General features: G+C 45.2%; 2 protein-coding genes across 2 annotated transcripts in view; both read right to left on the reverse strand.

Moving 5' to 3' along the window:
• LOC115316328 (cytochrome P450 3A41) overlaps nucleotides 1–16,538 on the reverse strand; it is a 42,234-nt gene extending 25,696 nt beyond the window's left edge. Inside the window, exons 1-4 of the mRNA XM_040216522.3 lie at nucleotides 16,045–16,538; nucleotides 13,438–13,490; nucleotides 12,339–12,435; nucleotides 12,007–12,126 (exon numbers count right to left, since the gene is read on the reverse strand). Of these exons, the coding sequence (XP_040072456.2) occupies nucleotides 12,007–12,126; nucleotides 12,339–12,435; nucleotides 13,438–13,490; nucleotides 16,045–16,287 (513 nt within the window). The 5' untranslated portion in view covers nucleotides 16,288–16,538. The remainder of the gene's footprint in view (nucleotides 1–12,006; nucleotides 12,127–12,338; nucleotides 12,436–13,437; nucleotides 13,491–16,044) is intronic.
• Nucleotides 16,539–21,458: 4,920 nt separating this feature from the next.
• LOC8026669 (cytochrome P450 3A41) overlaps nucleotides 21,459–26,785 on the reverse strand; it is a 45,822-nt gene continuing 40,495 nt past the window's right edge. The window contains exons 11-13 of the mRNA XM_042290140.1: nucleotides 24,193–24,330; nucleotides 22,715–22,877; nucleotides 21,459–21,719 (exon numbers count right to left, since the gene is read on the reverse strand). Coding sequence (XP_042146074.1) covers nucleotides 21,639–21,719; nucleotides 22,715–22,877; nucleotides 24,193–24,330 — 382 coding nt within the window. The 3' untranslated portion in view covers nucleotides 21,459–21,638. The remainder of the gene's footprint in view (nucleotides 21,720–22,714; nucleotides 22,878–24,192; nucleotides 24,331–26,785) is intronic.

The following is a 26,785-nucleotide window of genomic DNA, read 5'->3' on the forward strand; positions in this document are numbered from 1 at the left end:
AGCCATTGCCCTCGCAATGACCCAAGCCACGAGTCCCAGCATAACAATAATGTCTGACTCACAAGCTGCCTGCCGTCGCTTTGCACTCGGACGAGTCTCAGCTCTTACCCTGGCCATCCTTACTCAATGCCCCACCCTCCCTCATGCCCGCATAGTGGACACCCAGCCACACTGCCCTCCCTGGGAACGAGGTGGCACACGCCACCGCCCGAGCTCTCCTTCACCGGGCATTCCCAGAAGAGGCCAAGAACGCAGCCAGCATTGCCAACTCCCTTACGCCCCTCTCCCAAACATACGCTAACATCCTCTACCACTACAGAGCAACCCGACGCACCTATCCCCCTCCCCACCCTTCCCTTTCTACCGCTGACGCCCGCATCTGGCGCCGACTTCAAACCAACACGTATTACAATCACCTCCATCCCCACCACATCTCTCCTGCCAACTACCCACTGAACTGCCCCCAATGCGATGAGCCCAACACCACAGCTCATCTCGTCTGGACGTGCCCCACCAACCCTCCACCACCCAGATCCCCTACCCTTGAGCAGTGGGAGTGCGTGTTGCAGAGCTGCCAGCTCGAAGACCAGGAGGCCCTGATCTCTCGGGCGAGGATGGCAGCCGCGGCACGCGGCCTACCGGAATAGGATGGCCGCCCACAGCTCCTAACTCTTTTCTCCCCTACCCCGTTCCTGTTGTTTCAATAAACGTTTTCTCTCTCTCTCTCTATTTTGACACCTCCCGTCAAACTTGCCACCGAAAACAAGAGGGGAAGGTTTGGAGTTTCGAACTGGAATGTATCTAAAGTGGCGATCAAATCGTATTCACCTTGCTTGCAGTCGACGTCGCGCATTTTTCGGACAACAAATGCCACGCAGTCGACTGCAGCTTTTGTAACCATATAGCCGAAAAGACTTAAAAATATACTTCGCGTAACATTTACTTGGTTGCTAAACGTCACCGAATGTGGTATTTATTGCACGCTATTGATAATAGACAAAAGGAGTTATGAATCTCTCCAAAAATCGGGTCATAAATATTGCAGTCGATTGCAAAACCTTTGGTGTCCGAAAATGCGTGTTAAACCGCGGCGCAGTTTTGCTCGGTGAGTCCGAAGCTTCGTTGTTCGTTTGTGCCGGTCATAAAACATCAAGGAGGCAATATTAAAGTTTTCAAGACTATATTTAACGTCCCGATCACTTAGTCAACACGAAAAAAAACGATCTAAACGAAACGAAAGACCCACGAACTAGTTGCAAAGTTCTCAACCATTAATTGAAGACGCGCTCGCACGGCATAGTGGAGACGTGGATGTACAAGAATTATTCATAACCCTCAGTGGTACACGTAGCTTACGCACTTAAACTTTTTAACTGAAGACAAAATACAGAGATGTCCATCACGTGTTTGTTGTGGACTCAAAATTCACTTTCAAGGCCCACAAACACGTTGGAGCGCGGACGGCGTCCTTGAAGCAGGAACGGGCTGCTTGCGCTACAAAGCGCGCGCACGCGCAGCGCTCTGCAATGGCAGAGATGGCAGTAATGACATTACTGTAATGTAATTACAGTAATTAAATTACTTCTTGAAGTAATGAGTAATGTAATGAACTACTTGTCTAGCCTAGTAATTTAGTAATGTAATGAATTACTTTCAGGCAGTAATTTCGAGAAAATTACTCATTACTCTTAAAATTATTTTTATACTAAATTAGAAAGTTCGTCTGCAAGCTTTGTGGGAGCAAGAGTCTCCCACCACGGCCAGAGGCCGCTGCCGAATTCCCAAACTGGACAACGGCCGAGGCGCGCAATATCGCACGTATAGGACAGGCACAGAAGCCTATAAAAGAGGGCACACGCCCACAGAAAGGGGAAGACGGACCGTGGCCATGGAGGCGTGCAGTTCGAACGCTCCGGCAATGTTTTACGTTGATACTAACAATCCATTCCTGTTACTTTAATAAATATAGTTTCTCGTTTTGGAAACCCCGGCTTCGTGTTGTTCCTCCCAGATGGGCATGCAGCAAGGCAACCCTACCACAGCTTTAAAAAAATAGAACAATTATTTTGCATGGTGAAATGTTGTGAAAGAGCATTAGAGGAAAGAAACGACGGCCACCTGAGCGCGAAGCCTTGCACGAAGAGCAGGACAGACGCACAAAGGAGGGCTGGAGAGGCGAAGGAGAAAAGCTTACATGTAGACATCGCTAAAAGGCAAGGGCTTACGAACTCCAGGCACGACAGATTCAAGGCGTCGAGTCATCGACGATCCTATACTTCGTTCAACCCTAAGCTAACAGTGCGGTGGGAGCTGCAATCCAACCAGAACCAATCAAACACCTTCCTTTAATCAACTTACCCGTCCCTTTCTCTGCGCGTGCGTATGAACGAAAGCGTGGGTACGTGGCGGGCGATAGACGTGCGACTGCTTCAACGAACACGTAGCTTCCACCGTTCATCCCTAAGCTGACAGTGCGTCAGCTTAGGGATGGACGGTTCATAGGCTACAAGGCGACGGGCACATCTCCAACAAGATAAAAAATATTTAAAACTTGAGAGGACAGGACAAACAGCCTCGTACCTTCATCAAGCAAGGTCGAACCGTAAGCTTCCACCATTGTGAACAACAAACGACAGGAATACATAGTTAATTCCGAATGCCTTGTCAAAGCCCCAGAACGTTTCGTGCGTCCTCGAGCATAGCAGGTGCCACTCGCGGTATGCCTCGCTGCCTTCCCTTGGGAAGTTTATTCGAGAATAAGCTTACAAGCAGACATCGCCCCCCCTCCCCCCCCCCCCCGCGTTTGTTCGGAAAGTACACAACTTAGGAAGCTCGCGCCATTCCTCAACTGGCAACGCTATTGCTTAGCGATTTTCCACACCCCTTGTGTGAAAATGCGAAAAAACTTTATCAACATCTTCGTGTTTTATCTTTTTCCTTCATCAGTAAAAGAAACCAAAAAAAACTTGGGTTTTTCGGGTGTTTGGGAAAAATGCTCCTCGAAAGGAATGACCGAGAATAGGTCAACTATACTCGGCGGCAACTTTTCTTAGCAATGCAGTGGAGGGTACAGCCACGCGTTCCCGCTCCCATTTTGAGCGCTGAATGAAGTTGTGCGCCGGCTCACCTCTTTACTGCATTGCCAAGAAAAGTTGTCGCCGAGTATAGTGCTCTTGGGAGAATAGAATTATATTGCGTACGAGGCGGAAGGGAAACATTTCACCTCGCGACTTTTTGAAAGAACGGGCCGCCATTTCTAAATCAGGAGGACTAAAATATGGTTTCAATCTGCCTGAGACATAGTTTTAGTAAGAACCTTCACCATTGAATGAACAGCGAAACCGGTGAGTCCACTGTCTTCCTGAGCCACATCTAAAAAAGCTATTCATCATGTTTAACACTTAAGTCGTGTGCGCCGCAAAAACCGCTGTTCAGTATGGTTTACTTCAAGGCACATAAGATTGTTGATGTGTATACAGGAGGGTCTGAGTTTTGGTACAAATAGACCAATTCAGCTCTTTGACGTCACATCACTGCGGTGGCGCTGCTGTCGGTACTACGGATGCGCAGCGCCTCGCTTCTCCCGAATCAGGTTCCTGCACACGCGCTGCGTGAGTAAACGAGGGCTTGTTTTATAAACACTGTGTTCGTTACGGTAAATAAAATTAGCACTATTTACTGCCTCAAAGTATTGAAAAGTAATTTCGAAGTAATTTCAAAGTAATTTTATTACTTTTGGAGAGTAATTGTAATGCAATGCCATTACCTTTGTCTGTGGTAATTTGTAATGCAATTAAATAACATTTTTGAAGCTTTCAGAAAAGTATTTACTAATGTAGTTTAATTTCTTTTTTAAAGTAATTTTGCCATCTCTGTGCAGTGAGACGCAAGGGAGCAGAGCCTCGTTCAACTTTCGAAAGCGTTGCGTTCCGGTAGACCAATCAGAAGCCGAGAAAAGGAAAGGAGGGTCACGTACTCGCTTTCGGTCATCAACGTCAACGACGCGTGTCCGGGTCCCCTGTCGGAGGTGTAGAAAACGCAGCCCCAAGTTATTGTTTTCTACGAAAGTTTTCCTTGTGTACTTTGTAATCATGTTCATCACTTGCCAAAGCACGTGTGTATATTTTCTTTTTCTTTTGATCGTGTGGTTTTTCGCTTTGGCACGTGGCGTTCGATCCTCGTTTTTGTCTTGAGGGCACCGATAAACCTCGGAGTCGTTCAGCCACCACCGGACGCTAGTCTTACTCGCGACGAGCTCTGCCACGTCGTAACAGTGGCGACGAGTTTCAAGCACATGAACCAAGAGGCGGGTGATGAACAGACAACGGCAGGGACGGTATCTGGTGACGCAGGGTTCCAAGGATAACCGGCAACGCTCCAAGCATGGCCCACCATCTGCCGCAATTTGACGACGAACAAGATAAGTGGAACGCTTACCTCCTGAAGATAGAGTCATATTTTAAAGGCAACGATGTGGTGGATGATGCTAAGAAAAGGGCTCTGCTGGTGTCAGCGCTGGGAACAAGTACGATACAAGTGCTTTGCGGAAGGGCGGCGCCCAGGAAGCCAAATTCGCTAACGTACGACGAAGCGGTCCGTGCTCTGAGCGATTACTACGACCCGAAACCAAATGAGATTTCGGAGAGTTTCAAGTTCTTCCATCGATGCCAAGAGGAAGGAGAATCAGTGCACGCATTCATCGTGGAAATAAGAAGAATTGCTAATAACTGCAACTTCGGGACGACATTAGACAGGATGTTACGAGACCGAATCGTTTGCGGCGTCAGATCAAAGAATCTGCAGAAACAGTTGCTGGTCAAACGAGAGCTGAGCTTGCAGGACGCCGAAGCACTAGCCGTGGCAGCAGAAACTGCAGAAGCCGACGCACAAAAAAATGTCGCGGGAAAGTGGGCCATCCGAAGTACACACACTGAAGGGTCAGCAGAGGATGCCTCCCGCTGCCAGGACATCGCTGCATTCACCAGTAGGCTGCGAACGTTGCGGTAATGCCAATCACAGCAGTAGCAACTGTAAATGGCAGAAAGCAAAATGTTTCCAGTGTGGCAAGCAAGGGCATCTGGCTCGCAAGTGTCGTAACCCTAAGAGTGTCAAGGGACAAAACAACCAACTACAAGCAGTAGAGTCCCTGGACGAAGATGACGACAGCCTGACCACACAGACTTGGAATCTGATAACCCCAAAAGCCTCAAGTGAAGTTGGGTTGCTACATGGGATCAATTCCAGTAATCGGAGAGTTAACCATGAAAGTTGTATACCAGTCGACGACCGTACAGGGTACATTGACCGTCGTGGATTGCCGAGGTCCATGTTTGTGCGGACGAGACTTGATTCAGAAATTGAATCAACGTGACGTACCTGTTTTGAGCCTGACAGAAATCCCGAAATCTCCCTGTGATCAGCAGCAAGGTCTCCAGAGTCTACTGGACGAGTACGAAGACCTCTTCTCTCCAGAGCTTGGAGTCATTCAGGGACCACCTGCGCATCTGTACCTCAAGGATGGAGCAACTCCAAAGTTTTGCAAGGCAAGATCTATTCCATTAGCCTTACGAGAGAAAGTATCCCTGGAGTTGGATAGGCTCGAACAGGCCGGCATTATTTCACCAGTTGCATACTCTGAATGGGCTACGCCCATTGTGCCGGTTCTAAAAAAAGATGGGTCCGTACGTATTTGTGGTGATTTTAAGGTGACACTGAATCCTGTTTGTGCGTTAGAACAGTACCCGCTCCCGGTTATCGAAAACATGTTTGCTTGTCTGAATGGCGGTGACCGTTTCAGCACACTGGACTTGCGGGACGCGTATAACCAAGTGCCTCTCGATGAGGAATCGCGGAAGCTTGCGGTTATCAACACGCATCGTGGCCTCTTTTGCTATAACCGATTACCATTTGGAATAGCCTCAGCGCCCGCTATCTTTCAACGCAAGATAGAATGTGTTCTCCAAGGTCTTCCAGATGTGCAGGCCTACTTAGATGACGACATACTTTCGGAACAAAGCTCTAACGATGGAACAAAACTAAAATGTCTTTTGCAGCGATTCCGAGAGCACGGGGTGAAGTTGCACAAAGAAAAGTGCAGATTCAGGCAGGAATCGGTCACCTACCTTGGCCATCAGATTGACGGAGAGGGACTGCACCCAAAAGAAAAGAACCTTGAGGCCATCGCTGGGGCTCCGTGTCCGAAAAACGTGAGTGAACTGCGCTCATTTATCGGCATGTTGACCTTCTACAGCAGATTTCTACCACAAATGTCTACACTGCTATCACCGCTGTATCAACTTTTAGAGAAGGGTTGTCGTTGGGTGTGGGGCCCGGTACAGGACGAGGCATTTATGAAAAGAAGGAAAGCTTTAACAACAGGAAACGAGTTGACACATTCCGACCCAGCGAAAGAACTGCGCTTGGAGTGTGACGCGTCACCATACGGTGTTGGGGCCGTGTTGTTTCACCGTGTAGGAAAGGAGGACAGGCCGATCGGTTTCCGCTCACATACCTTAACTGCTGCGGAAAAAAATTACTCCCAGTTGGAACGCGAGGCACTCGCTCTCATTTTTGGTGTGACCAAGTTCCGCGATTACCTTTTGGGCAGAGAGTTTACCTTGGTCACCGACCACCAGCCACTCCTGGGATTGCTAAAGCCGGGCCGGCCGACCCCTGCCATGGCTGCTGCAAGGATCCAGCGTTGGGCACTGCTGCTTGGGGGCTACCAGTACAAGCTGGACTACCAGCCTGGTAAACTGATGTTCAACGCAGACGCTTTAAGCCGGTTACCGCTACCGACGTCTAAGGAATCATGCAGCTCAATGGAGCTTCCGGAGTATGTCTTAGCACTACATAATTTTGACGAAGGGACCGTAACCACCAGAGAACGGAAAGACCTGACTGCCGGTGACGACGTGCTCCTAAAAGTTAAAAGACACATCCCAGATGGATGGCCAAGGAGCCGGAAGCACCTAGAAGTCGAATTACAACCATTCTATGAGAAGAAGCTCGAGCTCTCAGTAGCACAGGACCTCGTGTACTGGGGTCACCGGGTCGTGATTCCAGCAAAGGCGAGGGAACGATTGTTAAGTCTGCTTCATGAAACCCACCAGGGAGCATCCTCAATGAAAGCGGTCGCGCGGTCAAAGTTCTGGTGGCCTGGTCTTGACAGGGCAATTGAAAGCCAGGCGGCAGTTTGCAGGGAATGTGTTCAAGCTATGCCTATGCCAAGTGCGAAAGAGCCAGTTAATTGGCCCGAGACCAAGGAAAATTGGTCAAGAATACACATTGATTATGCTGGGCCAATAAAGGGAAAAATGATACTAATTGTTGTCGATTCACACAGCAAATGGATCGAAGCCGTACCATTGTCCCACGCGACCACTCAATCAACGATAGCAACGTTACGTATGTTGTTCAGTCGCTTTGGAATTCCGCGCACGTTGGTGTAAGATAACGGAACTCAGTTCACAAGTCAGGAGTTTAAGACGTTTGTCACGATGAACAACATTTCGCATCTTCGAACCGCTCTCTTCCACCCGCAATCCAACGGCCTGGCAGAAAGGGCCCTGCGCACCGTCAAAGACGGGATTAAGAAGATGCGAGGCGAGAACTTGGAAACTAACCTTGTTCGGATGCTGTTCAATTACGGAAGAACGCCACAAGCCTCCGGAAGATCCCCGTCGGAAGTCCTGCTGGGCTATCAAATTCGATCGAGGATCGACACCTGCTTTCCATCGGTTGCACGGGACGCTAGGAATGATGACCCTGGATGGAATTTTGCTCCAGGGGATCCTGTGTATTTTCGTAACTACGGGGATGGAGACAACTGGACGCCTGGTCAAGTCAAGTCCACCTCCAGGTCGCGAATGCTGACTGTCTCAACGCCATCAAAGGTGGTACATCGCCACGCTGACCAAGTACGGAGAAGAATACCGGAAGAGGACCACCTGCTGGACCAGCAGGCCGGTACCCGGCCTCCGACAACATCATCATCTTCGGCGATCACAAACGATGAAAGCCACCATCCAGACGCGCCGACGGCAATCCCAGTGGAACTCCAGGAAGAAGCGACGTTACGGCGTTCCAGCAGGACCCGAAAGCCCGTCGACAGGTTTCACTTCTAAAGAGGAGAGAATTGTAGAAAACGCAGCCCCAAGTTATTGTTTTCTACGAAAGTTTTCCTTGTGTATTTTGTAATCATGTTCATCACGTGCCAAAGCACGTGTGTATATTTTCTTTTTCTTTTGATCGTGTGGTTTTACGCTTTGGCACGTGCCGTTCGATCCTCGTTTTTGTCTTGAGAGCACCAATAAACCTCGGAGTCGTTCAGCCACCACCGGACGCTAGTCTTACTCGCGACGAGCTCTGCCACGTCGTAACAGGAGGCCTTGCTTTTCTTGTTTGGTAGTGGTGGGGACACCAAGCAGCAAGTTTTTCAAAGGCTGCGACACTTCAAGCTACTTCGAAGTCACTGAAGGCTGCAGGAAGATTACCCCAATATCGGACACCTCGACGCTGTCGCCGTGTGGCGCGATGATGCCTTGGATCTAGCCTACTATTGGTGAGCTGCGAGCGGCGAAAGGGCGTTCTTACTGGCTCCTGACTGCAGTCGACTGCGTGTCAACCAACGAGGTAGGTGTCAACGCAACTGTGTGTACAAGCGTGGCTCAAGCGCTCTTCGCAAGGTTCTGCGTCCACGTGCCGCAAGTGAACGCATCTCACTCAAACGCAGACGTGTGTGTTTGTGTGTGTGTGTGTGTGGTGAGAGTGCCGGCTGAAAACACTTGCGAGAGAGCAGCATCGCAGCCGGGTGATATTGTCACGAATAAAAATAAAAGATGAATTTGAAGCGGAAAATAATCTTTAAGGCGAACTAGTGCCTGCAAACTAAAAGAGTAAGGTACCATCATCTTACGTCGGCGACGGAAAAGCGACTTTAGCCAGTGCAGTACAACCGCTAACCTGGGCTTTTTAACGTGCATCACGCAGTTGTGACTAAACGAACGCGTGCCGGTACGAAACTCATCCAGATCGAAACGGGCGGGGGTGGTGGGGATCGAGCCTAGGAGATACCTAACACAAGATTTCGCTCCACGCTCTGAGCTGAGACGTGTTAGCCCACTCGGCCACTTTCTCCCCCCAGTGCGAACCAGCCCGTTACAGGTACTTTTATACACCAACTGATGTTTACAAACAAACCGGAGCACCCCCAGCGAACGCCACCGGCGCCGCGCATGAGCGATGGAGTGTGGGCAAGAAGCTCGCCATCGCCCATTAACAAACCATTGGAATGCGATGTCGCCGGCGTCGGTGAGAGTCCCCCTGCCCTTTTTCGCGTTTGAATTGATTCTACGTCTTCCTGGAAATGCCTGACTACTTGAGCGGCTTCAACGAAATTACCGACGCTCGTTACACCGCAATACTTCGCGTGAATAATGTGACATGCGGCGATTCATTCCGCGTGGACGCCGCAGAATGTACGCTAAAGCCTGAATCGCATGAGGAGATTTCCCTCGCAATTTTCAGTCGCGACGTCGCTCGCGCCGCAAGACCATGAACTATAGCTGAGGTGTTCTACGTCGATACTGAAAATCGTAAGCAGAATCGGACCAAGTAAATCAGGCATAACAAGTCGGTGATGGCCACTGGTAACAATGATCAACGTCTCCTTGTGCCTAATGTTTACATTGAGCCTGCTTTTCAACCTTCAAACTTAAGTCTTTTGAGGCCTGCACTTACTTCTTATCGCAGTTACCGGGCCAACATTTGGTCTGCGGGTCGGTGTCATCTAAAAGAGCAGACGACAGACCGAGCGATCAGGCGGCCGTTCGAACTTGAAGACGCACTCAACGTAGCCCGCACGTGGTTTGTACGACTTGACGGTCTTCCGGCGTTCATGTTGGAACAAAACAAATAAATCTGAATACCACAAGTATCCGTGAATTGAACCCAAACTGCTTCCCGCCCAAGCAATCGTGGTCCGGCGGGGTCTGGTTTCCATTTTTACGGCACATTTCCACGTTCTCGAAAGAACCGAGCACATGAAAACTGATCCTCAAACCTTTCTCGACTCTTTTGGTACAGCCTCAGTCACGGCATTTTGACGAGACGGCAGGTTTGTTTCAGGTTCCAATCAAAACAACGCAGGAATACACGTCTCACGTGGCCCACAGCCCCAGACCGAAAGTCCGCCCGACGTGCCACCACCGCGCCGTGACTGAACAGAGATGAGTTCGTGTATACACGCGGGTAGTTCGGGAATGTTCCGAAGCAGAACACACGATAATAGCCCGAAGATGAGCCAGAGCGTTCCAGAAGAGTACAAGATTCGAGAACTAAAGATCAGGGCCGAGTGGGGTCCAAGCGAGGTTAGAAACCCGTTCACCCGCGCCACGCACGCAACAATTCCTTGTCACGGCCGAGAAAAAAATCGTTCGACTGTCGAGCAGACAGGCACACACTCTCGTTGGATGAAACATTTACAGTATAAAGTAGGACCTAGGCTTCCTTTAGACCTGCCACACAGCGAGACGTGACTCCGCAAACAGAACATTGACGACATCGTCCACAGGGCGAAATAGAACGAAACGGAAACAGCTACAAACAACTGTGACGGCTAAGAAGTCATAATAACAAAGTTGTTTTTTTTTCCACGGTAGACGTCACAATATTTTTATAACTATTTTCATGTTTCATGGAAGTCACCTCATTGACGTCAAAATAATTTCGAAGTTATTTTTACGTCGGGCAGCGATATAGTCTCCGCTCTTAACAAAGTCCCTCAAATCACTCTTTATTGACCTAAATATTTTTAAGGTATTACTCTGCGTCTTGATGCTTTCCTCGTTGTTCTTACCGGCTACTATCGCAATCGTATTGTTTTCGGAACAAAAATTAGTTAGCCGGAACTAACAGCGCCGTGTGTTCCCGGGGTATCCGTGTCAGTAACTATATAAACTTTTAGGAGCTTTTTTTCTTTTTTTGCGAGCAAACTGTGTATTTTTAATTTCTAAGAAACTATGGTTTCCCCGTTTTTTTATTTTTTTTTTTTCATTTTTATAAAACACGGCATTGAGTCCAGAAACGATTCCCCGGGCAAGTGCATACCCTTATCACAACATTCACGGAAGCAAACAGGATCATCAATCCAAGGCTTTACACACGTAACAATTGAGAAGGATGTTCAATCGTTTCACTTTTGTTGCTCCGGATCACTTCTAAGTCACCTGGTAAAGTCCGCTCAATAACTAATTTTTCATATTTTTTTTACTATTTTTTTAGATTGAAACAATTTTGCTGTGCACTAAGCTATCAAGATTTTTTTTTTTTTTTGAGGGGCTGGGGGTAAATTTTTATTTATTAATTTAGAATGTATTGTTTTCTTTTTATCTCGTCTTAAAAAGCTGGTCGTTATAGTCTCTATATTTTAAATCTCCATTTATTAAAATGCTTGGATGCTTTTTCTTCGTGAATTATTCGTCAATTTATTCAGGGTATACAGTAATGTCCCGTTAATATGGAACCCGTCAATACGGATACCCCGCTATATGGACATTGTTTTCGGGGACAAATTGGGAAAATATATGCATTTTTGTCTCGTCATTATGAACAAATTCACATTATATGGAAGATTTTGGAGGACACATATGATGTCCATATTAACGAGGCATCACTGCATATCGATTCATTCCGTATCGTCTTAAAAAGTTGGTAACTATAGCCTCTAGCTTTTCTTTTCTTTTATATAAAAAACGTCTGAAACCTGAGTTACATAATGCCATTTTACTTGCGATTTCGCAGTTGCGACATCCCTCCGTAAGACAAAAAAAAAAATGCAGTGGAAGTTGCGGTGCTTAACCGCACTTGCAAAATCCCAACTAAAATCAAACCACGTGAATCAGGCTTTAAAACGAAAATGTCAAGCGCTAGGTCGTAGCTGTTTTAACCGTCATAAACTCGAAATCCCCGAAAAAATGATCTATTTCGACGAAACTGGTTACTAACTGCTTTCAGTCGGCTGGTTGTAAATGCAGGCGACATCATAGTTCTTGTAGCTTTCCACTCTTCTTCCGGGGAGTTTAACATCATCCGGTCCCACAAGGGGTTTCCCGTGGCATTGGAGACCTGAAACGAACAGTGAAGGGTCCGCAATATCAGAAAGATGCATCTCCCTTGACAAACGCTTTTCTCCCTTTTTCTTTTTTTTATCTTCACGTATTTTTTGTTTTACGTATTTCATGTAGACGTCTTTTGTGGAAAAAATGTAATTGTGTCTCAACTTGACGGGCAGCTGATACTAAGAATAGTCTAAAGAAAATGGAGCTGGCAATTCTTACTCTTTTGTCCGAGAAGGATTTGAAATCCTTTACGTAGATGTCTCGCAGGAGCAGTGGATCCCCAACTACGAGTGTGGGCACAAACCCTTCGTAGGAGCTGCAAATAAAAAGGACCTATTTTACTTATGATAACTGACCTTCCGAGCGTAACAAATTCTTTTAAAAACTGATTTTTTAATGTACGGTTTTCTCCATTTCATCTTTAATCATGTTTATGTCCTGTTAACATCTAAACATTCATGTTCAAATGAGAGCGGTTCAAATCGAGACATAGTGATTTAACCATAATTATCCAATGTTAAATGTGTCTCGCCATCCAGCGTGATGCGAAAACTACATAAATTATTTTTCGATTAAGTAAAGCGTTTTAAAGAAGTAAACTTTTAAGGCACACCCATTTAAAGACGTGGCCGTAGAAAGATCAGCGTAGAAATAGAAGAAAGAACATATTACTCTTTCACATAGAATGTATCATAAGATTTCAAATTGTTTACAAATTGCCTATCAAAATGGCCTTGTTCGATCTCTTCTAGTGCGAATAACGGGTATTTATATGTAAAACAAAGAAGCGTCTTCTTCCCGAAAACAAAAGAGGGCTTTAAATGGTTTTCCAAAATAGCGTGATTCACAAAGCTATTTTTTTTTTTTAATTTGCGTCCTTCGTCGGTTAGATAATATAGCATGAATTCTATACATCTGGATTCGGTTCAAATTTAAAAGAATACCGAACACACACAAACAGACACACACAAACATTTTATGTGCTTGTCATCTTTTATGCCAGAAATTAACCTTTAAAAATTTGGAAAGTATTTACGCCGGAACACACAATTTAGGTGGAGCTATACTCGTCACGCCCCGCTCCAGGCCCCACCCATTAGTGCTGGATTGGCGTGACTGCTCGGCCGATCACCTTATGCAAGCCTAATGCATTTGTGTCACGACTTTCAATTAGGATTGTCTCATGTCTTACACATTTTGCTGCCCGTACATCTATATAAACTAGGTATTTTTGATTATCGAGTTCAGGTCCTGCTGGTCTTTATCATGAATTTTGACTTCCTTAGTTTGTTCAGAAAATAAGATTGTGGAAACAAACCCATAAAAACGGCCACGCCGGCGATAGTTTGTCAAGATCACCTCAGGCAAGGGCTGTAACAAAAAAAAAAATATTACTAGAAAGAAAATACATCATATTTTACCCAGATAACCCGACCTTCTTTTTTTCGACAGGCACACATTTGTAAGTGCAGAATGGTTTATGGTGGGGAAGAAACAGTTATAGTAAACCAACGTTCATGTAGGTTTGACCACTCAAATTGAGAATTGTAGCACGTTCCTTAGATTTAACAGTCATCTTAAAGTTGAGAGGGCCGAGTCTCATAAAATAAATACGCATAATGATTTAACTAATTTTTAAGTGTCACGAACATACCTCTATATTAAGGTTTCATTCTTGCACAGCTTGACCAACTTAAAGCTATATCTTGGTCCCTTAAAGTACATTCAAGTCAACATATATGCACATTATGTTCTTTGAAATTTGAATTCAAAGTACATGTCAAAATCTAAATTAAAAATCATAAAGGAGGTGATACGACAAGCTATCCCGCTTAATCATGGTGTCCTCTAAGACTTTCGAGCTAGGGCTGTAGAAACATTCCCAATACTGCCTATTCGCTTAAATGATTAGAATTTTGGATGCAGAGCTTATAAGCCACTCTAGGCGGCTTATTTTGAAGTTCAATTAGTATTTTGCTGTATATCTATGCTAATATGTTACGACGCAGAGACGTGCATTACTAGAAAGCAACTGTGGTAAGGCAGACGCTTATCAGCGAGTTTTGTTACAGCATCATCATACAAAAGAGATGACGATGTACAACCGAAAAATGTATGGCAAACTGCTGGGCAATTGTGTTGCATACGTGAAATGTTAGAGCATCCAAAACGTTTATCGATAATCTGAGTTTCCTGTATGCAGCACAGTTGCGTAGCCATTAGCCTTACATTTTCTCAGCAGATCGTTTACCGGCTCGTCTAGCCTGTTCAAGCAGACGCTTACGTTCATGGCGCCTTTCACCAGTTAGTGTGAAGCGTACCATGTGCTCACTTGGCAGTTGTTCCTAGGATGAAGCGATACTATCGCTAATCGGGCTGATAAACATGGCGATTTTCCAGAGCATTCCATACCCTCGAACTTTACTCCCTCAGTGTGCACAAGTGGTCGAGCTCCTCCTCGCCTACCTTTCTGGTCACGTGACGTCGTCCATTAACCAATCGACGTCGAGCTTCGCGGCCACGCTTCTCAGGCTTTACATATCAGGATTCAAAAAATTGCGGTGGCTTAACTCGGCTATGCCAGGGTATACGTCACGTGAGCTTATGCGCGCAAAATGAGAGGCACTATCAAGCGGCTTCGGTGCAGCGTCAGACTTGGCTACTGCGCAACGGAGGCGCACAGCTGGGTACGCGGCGGCGCCAGTGCGTCTGCCGCGGCTATGACGTCACTCCTCTGGAATGCGCAGACCGGCGAGGCGCGCGCGGTGGTGGCGGAGCGCGCGGCGGCGGCGGCTCCGGCGCGCCAGCTGTGCGCCGTGTGACGTCACTGCTCCTCGCGCATGCGCAGCACAGCTCTTTGGGAGCCACGTGAAACGGCTCCACCTCGGCCAGTGTAGCTCACGCTACGAACGGGACCGAAACCAAATGCCAGCGGTTGTGCCTCATATTCACCATATTTCTCATGGTCTTAAAAAAGATAGGCAACCGCGTAAACGTCAACGTAGTACTCTCTGCTCCACACAAGCTCTCTACTTTATGTAAATATGCCAATTCATCCTCCGATAGAGCCTGAGGTTGTATAAAAAAACATCACACCCGTTCTGTTCTGTGCTTTGAAGGGGTGCTCTATATAATTCCCCTCTCATGCGATAAGCAATATGTCGGGCAAACCGGGAGGTGTCTGAATGACCGGTTACGAGATAACCACTAAAGCAAAAACACAGTAATATCAAAATCAAGTAACCTAGGCCTCCATTGCCGAGGCTGAGGGTGCACAGCGGACTTGAGTAACTCCGCTGTTATCCCCAGAAGTGGTACTTAGCTGACACGAGAAATTGTCGAAGCTGAAGAAATAGCAAGGTTGCACAAGCAATGCGTCAGTGTCCCATATCCTTATCTTTATCAAAAGAAGAATTGGATGATCTAGAGATAACATTAAAGCACTAATAGCGATGGGAATTTTTCGGTTAACTTTTATTTTTATTATTTTTATTTTTTATTTTCTATTTTTATTTCATTTGTATATTTATTTTATTTTTAAAATGTTTAAGTTCATTTTTTTATCTATGTTCTAAAATTTTAAAACGTTAAAAAATTTTAATTAATTTTTTCAAATTTATTTTCGATTTTATTTTTGGTTGTCATGAATGTATTTCCCTATTTATTTATTAATGCTTATTGGATATTTGGTTTCTGGTGTTTAAAATTTTTAAACGTTCTCTTTATTGGCGAAGGAGAAGTAGACGACGATTTGAGGAAGCAGAAATATATCACTGAGTTGTAAAGCAGCGTTGCGAGTCTGTTCTTTTTGTGTGCCTGTGAGTGTGACTGTATATCCGCGCTGTTCCATCCAAGCGTGAATTACCAACTAGCCCAAGCATCCGCATTATTACGATTTACAATCAGCTCAAAAGTACACCTTTACCTTCGTGAAAATATCGTATACCAACTTCACATAGTCGATAAAAGACAGATATGGAACTCCTTTTCCATTCCAGAAACTATAGGTTCTTCTTATTACCCTGAAAAAAATAAACATCACTGATGAGATGGCAAGCATAACTGCCTTACAACCGTAGGCACCTAAAGCGGCGATGAATGATCTTAATATTAAAACACACACCGTAGAAGAAAAAAAATATTTACAGTCGCATTCAGAGAGAGACATCGCTGCTTCAACAAGACTTGTTTTCCACGAAGCTGCAAGAATGAATTGCTCGCACTTCAGCACCTATAACCATTATTTTTCATGGAGGAATCGGTGCTTCGGTGCCAGTAGCCCTGCAGGATTCGAAGCAACACCTACGAAGACCTAATGAGGTTTCAGGGGAAGTCACCCGAACACACTACCACGCATATCACACGCCTTCTCCCATAGTCACTGAAACCCATGCGGCGCGACTTATTATCGTAGCGTTCCTTGCTTCGCGATTCGTTCTTCGCTGTTCTTATGGGCTGTTGTCGCAACCTCATCGACTGCGAAGCGACAATAACATTCTCGCGAATCGCCGCCCCGTACGTTTCTAAAGCTGTAGGTAACTGTAGCGGACTTCAGAAAAACACGCGAATAAGAGAAAAAAAAAAAAAAAATTAGGAGCTGCAGCTTTATTGTTTTGTGGGCGAAAAATATGAAAGTTCAAAATGCCCATTAAAAAAGGAAACTAATAATTATGTCAAATAAAACCATGCCCCCCCCCCCCCCCCAAAAAAAAGAAAAAAAAAATATTGCTGATTTTTTTTCCCCCTTGGAGACGCGCTTGAAATCAGTAGGGTCAGATACGTCGCCAGTGTGTTTACTCGGTAAAGCAAAAATGACGTTTACTTTCGATATTCGTAGTGCTCGAAGCGCATTTATCCTGACACAATTTGGAGTGAACGAAATCTCCGGTCACTCGACTGTGCACTCAGAAATAATAACGTTTACCAGAAACGTATTTTGCTTTATATGACTTTTTCTTTCAGCAGCACTGCTGACATAATTCAAGCTCTTGGTTGTGCGATAGGTTTACTTTCAATTTATTCCTGATAAAGTTTCTTGACAAATAAAATTGTCAAAAATACGTTTTAAATAACCATGATGTTATCTGTGCTTTAAACGTTACTTTGGAGTTTCTTGCATATCGAAACAGTTTCTCCAAGTTACCGCGTGATACACTTTTTATAGAAGCGAGCAGCGCAGGAAGAGTATAAGAAAGTGACTCACCATGAAAATAAAAAAATCAGTAGAAACGCCAAAGCCAACGTCGCTTGCAGCATGGTCGATTCGATGTCCGAACTAATATATTCTTAAACCCTGACGCGCCACGATAAAGTGATTCAGACGGCAGGGCTTGTCGCTATCATCGGCTCAACCAATAAAAGTCGAGTTGTGCGACAACAAAGATAAAAATGACTTTATCTCTATCTGCGCTGCGCTATTGTGTGTCCTTGGCGCACGCAATAAGCCACTGTCAAAGGACGTAGGCAGTCCCGAGCGTGGCAACAGAGCTGGCACTCTGACGGCATGATGAAAACGCGAACAACGAACAGTAAACCAAGAGGAATCGAGTAAACGTATTTACAAAACTCGAATGTCCTTGACAAGAGAAACACTTGACGATACCGAGAGACAGACGAAAAATGATTAATCCCACAGATGTTTGCCTTGATAGCTGTAAAATGGGTTCCCTGACCAGATAGCGAGGTAGTGGATCTAAGGTTGAAAGGCGGCAGGACAAAAGACACCAAGACACATCGTTATCTACACCGGCCGGCAGCACACTTCGTCTATGCGTCGGCGTCTCTGACGTTATAAGTATAATGCAATCAAATGCAAAGGTGCAAGCGAGCTGGACAAGAAGGACGACGATAAACCCTGGAGAAGGGGAACAGGAGGGACAAAGGACAAAGGACGTCACTAGTCACCTAGCTGTTTTTGGAGATTTATGTTTGTCCTTTGTCCCTCCTGTTCCCCTTCTCCAGGGTTTATCGTCGTCGTCGTCTCTGACGTGTGCGCAGAGCCGCCTGCGATTTTTACGTTTTTCCTCTGGCCCCGGCCGAGTAGTCCTGTCGGGTGCTACATAGTGAAGAAAAGGATGGTACTAAGGAAGCGCGTCTCGCGTGCAAAACACCACACACCAATTCCGCCTCATTTACTTGTCTGATCTCAACCCCTCCAGATGTGCTTAATGTAAGAGTTTATGTGCAGGCGAGATCGTGCACGGTCATGCAGAAAAAAAAAACACACCAAGACAAAGGAAAAGACAGACACACACACAAGCCCATTTTTACGAGAGCTTCTATAGACCCCTTCCGAAAGTCACATGCCGATTATTAGAGTGTTTTTTGGAACCACTGCACAATGGCGGAATAACACCATCGAGGAACGTGCAAGTCATTCCATAAGATAGCGAACGTCGGAGCGCGGCCAACGCAAGGAACCGAGGAGCCAATCAAGCAGCGTTGAAAGTGCAATGTCACTGCGCTCACCACCTTTTTTTGTGGGTGTGTTTTTCTGAGTGTGCCGTGGACGTTGAAGTTTCAGTCCGCCATTGTGCAGGGATTTCACACTGCCAACAGAGGGCAGTATTTCCGAAAGGGGCCTCTACAACGAAACACCCCACATCGTCAGAGACTCGACCCGTCAACTCCACAACCAGCAGAGTGAAACAAACTAGCAAACAAACATAAAGGCTCGTTCACACACTTGAGACTTCTTAAGACCGAGAGACTTAGAACTTAATATCTCTTACGATGATAGGACACACTGGCGCCATCTCTTGGGTAGCGGTGGAAACTTGGCGGTAGCGCATATTTTCTATTTCTCTCGAGCATCATCCGTTCCTTTCTTGTTTTTGTCAACGTCATAAACGACCACTTCTCATAGGCATTACGCACATTTGACCTCGGAAATCCCGCAAAACCTTCGCTCTAGCGAAATGCAGTTCCAGGGTAAACGCCTAGATGGCACCAGCGTGCCACTGTGTTTTTTCTTTCGAAGAAATTTTAAAAAGTTTCTAGGCCTTTCAAAAACTTCAAGGCTTCAGTACTGGGCCCACACCTTGGAAGTTCAACTAGTTCAGCATATAAGAAATACATATATCCGCGTGAAAGTGTGCTGAGACCACGCTGAGGCAATTGCCGGTGCTGGCGATGCGAGTCGTTTCCTTTGTGGTTCTCTTAAAGTAATATCTTTTTCAGCTAAGCACCAAAGCGCTGAGCCCAAAATGTGCTAAGCACCATTGTAGAAGCAATTATTACCCTGCAAGTATTCTACAAATTCAGAATTATCTGCGTAGGTTTTGTTTTAGAATCAGGTCGTTTAACTAACGTCCAGTTTGGCCACATTACGAGAGCCAGCAGTCCGCGGGAACCTCATCCACGTATTTTGACACTATATGAAAATGCACAAAGGGACGGTAGACTCACCCACGTATCAAGCTCCTCACGGTCCGCCAAACCGTTACCTAAGCTAAGCTGAGAGGGTGGTGGAGCGAAGTATTACGCGAAAGAAATATTGGGTCTGGCGCGTCTTGCTTTGCGCGTGAGACGCACTGCCTCTGTATCGGCATGTTCCTGACCACTTTTCAACAGGACCACTCGGCGAGCAGATGAGAAGAGTGTGAGGAGAAACAGGAAACCCAAGCGCATTCACCCACACGGTAGACAGAAGACGACGCATGTATGAACAGCGCCCCCGGCCGGAGAGAATGAAGCTGAGTTCCTATGTCCCTTGGCCTGCAACCTTGCAGAGAATGAAGCTGAGAATGCCCTTTGGCCTGCAACCTTGGATCCAAACCTCGACTCTCCGGGCTGGAGATCGAGTTTACAGCTATCAAAACGAACACGGATGGTATTAACCACTTTACGTCTGTCTCTCGCGTTGCATTATGGGGCATCTTTGGCTTTGGAGAGAAGTGGAATGATTTCGATTGCAACTACCCCGTTGTCGAATTAGTGCATCTCAGCACTCCAGGAAAAAAAAATTGCCTGCAGGAACCACTATTGTGGGTTCTCTATGAATTGCAATAACATTCTTCATGAGGCTCATGACGCAGCTGACTGTGAATACCACAGTGCAAATTTTGTACGAACAGCTTATTTTTTTAGTGGTTTACGCGCAGTCACTGAGGTAAGCGCGACTGCAGCGCGCCACTTCAAAATTCAGAGATTGCGTCATATCTTTGTATTCGCTTTATTTTCTGTCTCTGTGTGGGGACACACGCTACCTTTTGAGTCTCCTCCGCGTCGTCTCATGTGTTGCCCTTTGTTTGCCTCAAATGAATGCTACTTCAAAACTCCCGTTGCAAGCTGATCGGAAGGGAACGCTCGCCCCGGGGTGCTATACCTTCTTCAACTTTATAATGGACCGTAGCGGATGCTATCAACCATCCCAATCTTTCCAAGACCATAGACTGTGCTACGCACCACGCTCGTCCCTGTGTCCTTCCAGAAGTCACGTGACACTCCCGCGGTTTTGGATAAGCTTGGATGATGACTCGTAGCGTTCTGCAGACTTACGGCCAATCCTTCAAGATGTGATGGCTTACAATTACAAATTAATCAGCCGCACACGGAATGCATTATCGTTAATTACTTCTGTAAAAATGTAGTCGATTTCCTTCCCTGTTGCGCTAGAAGTTAGTTCAATGTTACATTGTTTCAGCCCTTCTCAAGAATTGAAAGAAAAGAAAAAATGACGGTTTTATAGATATGCATTGTCACACTGCTTTCAATATCTCACATTGTCACGTTATTGTGGCCGTTCTAAGCAATAAAACATGAATGAGACTTATTGCATCTCATTAGTCGGTGGCAAGATTAAAAATGCAGTAGAAGCTCTGCCTCGAGTCTGCGCACGTTTCGTTCCTTTGTGCTTTGGTTGAATGCTCATAAGTAGAACTTCTGCTTTGGCTACCAGTGATCAGTTGACTTGCGGGATGTATTTAAAAATGGCGTTAGCCATTGCTGGCTTCAGACTGCATTCGTGTGTGCGTCAATTCAGCAAACGCTTCGTTGCCATAGCATTGGTGATCATAGCAGGATGACTTCATCTTTCGGGAGGAGGTGCTGGAGTGGCGAAATCAGGTGCGCGTCTCGAATTCTTTTTTATTTTCTTATTTTTTTGTTGTGCTAATAAATGGGTCCAACCTGAACAAAAAGTGCTCGAAATAAATAGTTAACTCGGGCGGCTGGTTTTCTCCAGTGCCTATTATCTTGACGAACCCTACACAAGAAGCATGTTTTGTTGGCCATAAGGCAGCCATCTTATTTGTTGTTCAAACACTATGCGAAGGTATCACGCTGCCGAAAGTTTATTTCTCTCCAATACTCATCAATTCGCGCAACATTTCCCCTAAGTTGTATTTTTATAGCAAACATATGTTTACTTTTATTTCCGGGAATGAGCTCACACAACAATGATGGATGATACAAATTTAAGCTGTTCGCGCAGCGTCATCGATGACCTCTTCAACGACATATTAAAACCGGAACATTCCTTCCCGCTTTGTTGTTTTTACCTTCGCCATTTTTCCGTCATCATACGCGAGGGACACATCTCAGTTTCACTGGTTCAGCGGATTGCAGAGCCAAAGATCTTGCCTGTAACTTCAAGGGCACCTAAAACAAAAATAAGAGTAAAATATTCACAACACTCTTTCTGACGGAGAGAGCAAACGCCTATGACCTATAACAATTGAATGCCGGTTTGCTGCAACAGACGACGCACTCTGCCGTCGTGTGGCATGTCACTAACAAGTTCGTCATTTGTTAAATTACCCTACTGTATATTGCAAATATTCCCCAATCAGGTATTATTTAACGAACACAGACTTAAACCAATGTCGAACGGGTACGTTAAAGGCCTTCCTAACGAACGCATTTACTGAATCAGCGAAACAGCTCGCGATCTCACGGCAATCGGCGTGCGCACATTCGCTCATATTTTAAATGAGTTTGTTCTGAAGGCCTTCAACTTAGCCGTCTGACAGAGGTACGTATGTTATACATTATTTATACTCTGTGTGAGCCGGTCAGAATTCGCTGAGTTTTATTAATCCGATAAATCGACCATTATGTGATGGCTAGCTGCTTTGAAGCAAATGTTGGGGTGGTTTTCATTGAACCATGAAGTCTTAATTTAATTTGTAAAATGTATAAGCAAGGCGGTGAGGTGGATTGTTTCTGGTTCATGAGTCAGCTACAAAATATCTGGTAGTTTAAACACTTACCCGTGAAGAAAATAAAGATCTGATGAAACCGAGTAAACTTCGATTTGGTCCGAATAACTTTGCCTGCTATATTTATTTTTATTTACATTTACAGCATTGGGGTCAGCCATGGGTAAGGAATATACTTTCTAAAAGATAAACTATTTTATGCAAACCTTTCTTAATTGTTTTGTCAACTATAAACGGAGCAATAAGGTTTCGCGCACTTTTCGCCCACGGTGCGTTTTTCTGTGCGATTTTTGTTTAGAAAAAGTTCGAAACGGCTGAGCCAGTTTATGAATTGCTTACAAAGCTGCCTCCATATTTTTGTCACGAGGAGTCGCAGTCAGTTTCAGTTCTATTTTTTGATAACATGTCGATGTTCCAGAAATTATGTACACATACCTGGGTTTCACTGCACCTCTGAAATCTGATCTTTTGGAGAAGACAAGCAAGCGTCGCCTTGGTTTGTAACATTCCCATCCTCTGACCGACGCAGTTTCGGGGCCCGGCACCGAACGCCAGGTACGTGTACGGGACAAGAGCCTCCTTGTTCTCTGGCAGAAATCTAAAAAAAGGCGTAATCAGTCGTAGTAGATTAAGGCAACACTGCAGGCTACAAACGTACGGTTTGCAATAAAAAAATATTAATACTGAACCTAAATTGTAGATCAGCGTGTTTGATGACACAAGAACGTTTCGCTAAAAATGGATGATGTGCGTTCTTTGTTGAATGACTCTTTGAGAACCTTATTTATGAGTACAGTGACACGCATGCTGATTTGGATTATGATAACGAGCATCAGGTTTGTATATTTTTATTAAGAAATAGAATCGAACACAAGTTTAGTTCAGACGCCAACTTTGCTTCCTAATAAACACATCGCCGAAACTGATTAGGTCATAGAACACCCATGACTTGAAGAGCTGTTGACTCTTGGCCAAAATCGTTTTATTTTCATAAAATTTAATTTTGTTTCTCTTACTGTTTGTACCTACTTTATCGCCAGGCTGGGGACAGGGAGAATTAAATAATTATAAAAATGAACGAATTTTTATTTTTTAAACAGGATAGGTTTCATATTTGTCATGACTTTTTACAGCTGGGTGTATTAAGATTTATATAAGGATTTTAGGGCTTTACGCCTCAATCTTTTATATCATAATGTGCAAAATAATGTGGACTTAAAATAGTTTTATGAATAAAAATGTATATCGATTTTTAGGCGAAAAATCGTTTCAGAAGAGTTTCATAAAAGGTACTACAATATTAATGTGAAAAAACGTTAATGTCGTAGTACCATCCTGTGAAAATCTTGTGTAACAATCGTTTCGCTTAACACTCGATGTAACTTTCTATTTGTAAAGGTATTAAAAAGCATATTCCTTTGCATAAAATAATTTAAAAAATTGAGGGTAAAATGCGCGAAATATTACTTTATCTGACTGCCCCGAGTATGATAGATTCATATCGCCCAGACCTTATAACCTATTAAACAACATCAAAGTGACTGCCTGTTTTGTTTTGTTTTTTTTGTAAAATACTACGACGGAGTGTGAAACCAGAACTGTTACCTCAGTTTAATATTGCTTTTCAGTCCTGTTCATCTTTATAGTCACGGCAGCGCTCGCTGCACTAAGGTGAATAAGAAATTATATGACTGAGTAGGAATACACGCAACTGATTAGGACAACCCTCGTTGTAGCAAAAAACACCGTAACTATGCAATTTTCGTACAACCAATATTGTGAATTCTTGAGAGGGGATGAACTTCAGAAATTCAATTCGTCTTTTCTGGGGTTAGGGTGCAGTTATACGTTTCTGTTAAGTGTGTTGCTTTTGTGCTCGTAATGTGTGAAAATTTTTGAATGGAAGCACCAACCTTTCTGGCTTGAAGCAATCGGGTTCGGGAAAAAATTCCGGGTCGCGATGCATGCCGTGAATCGGAATTTCAATGGACATTCCGGGGTGAATTTTTATACCAGCCACTGAAGTCTCCTGGGTGCATCTTCTTATTGAGCTGAAATAAGTAGAGCTCGGATTGAACACCAGTGTCGTTCATATTTGCGCCAGCTGACGAGGGTTAAGTAATGTTCTACACTTCCGAATCAGTATTATCTACGCAACCAAGCCAATCCATTAAATAATTGAGATTCTGGATCAACACCTGTGCAGCATTCATAGAAACCCTTCCCACCATTTCAGCATAATAAATTAATATACGTCGTGCACACGCATGGATGGGTGTCAGAATTTATACCCGTTGATAGGGCCAATGAATACAACTCAAAAAATGACCCTCCTTGGTCGAACTACCAACATAATTATATTTCAGTTCCTCGTACCTAATTCATACAATGCATTGTTTAATGTGATTTTAGGTGGTGCACGCTGGCAAACCGATGTCTACACATGACGAGCAAGTGAACGTAAGAGGTCTTTTCGAAATCACTGCTTAACCATCCTAAATACACTATAATTTGATCAGAAATTGTCTTCGGAATCTTTCAGTTGACAGGGATATTTAGAAAAGATGCTTAGACTAAACGCAAGCTAGGGCAAATTTAGGATTAAAAACCGAGTGAGAGTTTGGATCTGTAATAGAACCAGGCTGTCGAACCGAAATATATTTCTTTCCTGTTTTTGTTCAGGTTCAGTGAAAACGGTTCAGCTCCGGTTCAAATCCGAAGTAAAAAAATGAAGGTTCAAACCGGCTTGAAGCCGATTCGTACTCATATGCTACAAAAACAATTATCGACAGCAAAAGACAAGATATGCATATTTTATAAAAGTGTTACATATAAAAAACAAAGGCTCACATTATTGTGTGGAACGAACGAGCTAGTGCTGGAGCACCTCGGGGCATGGGTGAAAGCACAGTGTAAGCTCAGGCAGCTAACCGCAGGACGCAGGACGTCGTCAAGCATATCCGGGGAAAGACGGCACCTCCGAGACGATAAAACGAACTTCAGTGAAAAAAGGCACGCTCCACGCCGACCTGGGTCACAAGCACTCCCATGACTACTTGCGACAATGCGTACAGTTCTGGATGGAGTTCCTTTCTCTCATTCCAAAAGTGCAATACGTTAGGGTCCCTTGAAAGCCACGGCTCATTGTCAGCATTCCCAGGAGGCATGCTATATCAAGGGGGCTACTGGTACCTCGAACATTCACGCCAGCCTCAACCTCTCTTTCCTTGAAGAGGACTTCCAGGGCGTATTCTGGAGCTTCTGGAGCCGCCGCAGTTTTAAAAGAAAGGGCAGAATCTTGCTCACATTGCAGAGGTGTGATCCGCCTTCTAGTCCGTGTAAAATGCAGCGTGGCCCGGTACCTTTTTTGAGGGGTGAGAAGAAGGCGGCAGCGGGGATTCATGTACACTGCTGCACAGAAGACATCCATGTCAAGAAGTTGTTGCTCTCTCTTTTTCATTGACTCTACCAAAGCATTTGCTAATGGCGACGATATCTTGGAAGTGTCCCTGGAACATATCGGCCATGCCCCGTAGAAATCTCCTACCGTGAGATGTTCCTTCTGCCATGTCTTCGTCACCAGTTCTGCCAGACGGAGCGATACTGCGAGCATTTTGGACTTCCGCCCATACGTCTTCAGTTCACCTGAAGCTTTTTTCTTTTGAGAGGAAACCTCCAGCGAAGCCTCTTAGTTCACGTAGCCTGGTGAGCATACGCAGCGTGGACATCCACTGCGTCGGACAGTCAAGCACTGTTTTTTTTCAACCCTAGTTTTCGGATCAAGGACATAACAAATTGAACACGTTTAACAAGAGCACGGCTTTCTTCAAGAATGTGCCCGCAGCCCAAACCTTTCATGGCGTCGCTAGCTGCCAGCTGCAGTGCGTGAGTGGCGCACCTCATCCCTTCTAGCAAGCCGGAATCATCAAAGAGTGCGCATTCAAGATTGTTCAGTAGAGATTGCAGAGCGTGGGACTCTACTTCAGGGTCCCTGGAGCCGACCTCTTCTTCGGAGTCAGAACATTTCTCGTTCATTTTACTGAAGAGACGCACAGCTTTCACCATGTTGGCATTGTTGTCTGTCGTGACGCTGTATACCTATAGCTGACGTTGAGATTGAAGCGAGAGAGTGCATCTATTACCTCGGACCTCGGATGTTGCCCCATGTACCTTTCAATGAGTTCTCTTTGTCAATAGCTGGAGCACCAACCTTTACTTTTCAGATTACTCAACGTCGATTCTCAGCAGGGAGTGGTCCAGTCGCGATGTGCAGTCTAGCTTCAACGAAAACATGCTGTTTTTCAAGGACAAACCTATTCCTTCGCGCATCATCCTAGCATCTTCCCGGACTCCATCCTTGACTACTGCAGCACTTATGGCACGCTTATTGCCCAAGGCTTTTATAAACCGGGTCTATGATCAGGCGAAGCCAGAGTCCTCAACGAGGCGAAATGGCCGTCCGGTCTTTGTCACCTGCTCGACGCAGCCTCTTATCGTAGTTTCCTC

Source organism: Ixodes scapularis, unplaced genomic scaffold (genome assembly GCF_016920785.2).
Source record: "Ixodes scapularis isolate PalLabHiFi unplaced genomic scaffold, ASM1692078v2 PGA_scaffold1__304_contigs__length_218370807, whole genome shotgun sequence".
Lineage (NCBI taxonomy): Eukaryota > Metazoa > Arthropoda > Arachnida > Ixodida > Ixodidae > Ixodes > Ixodes scapularis.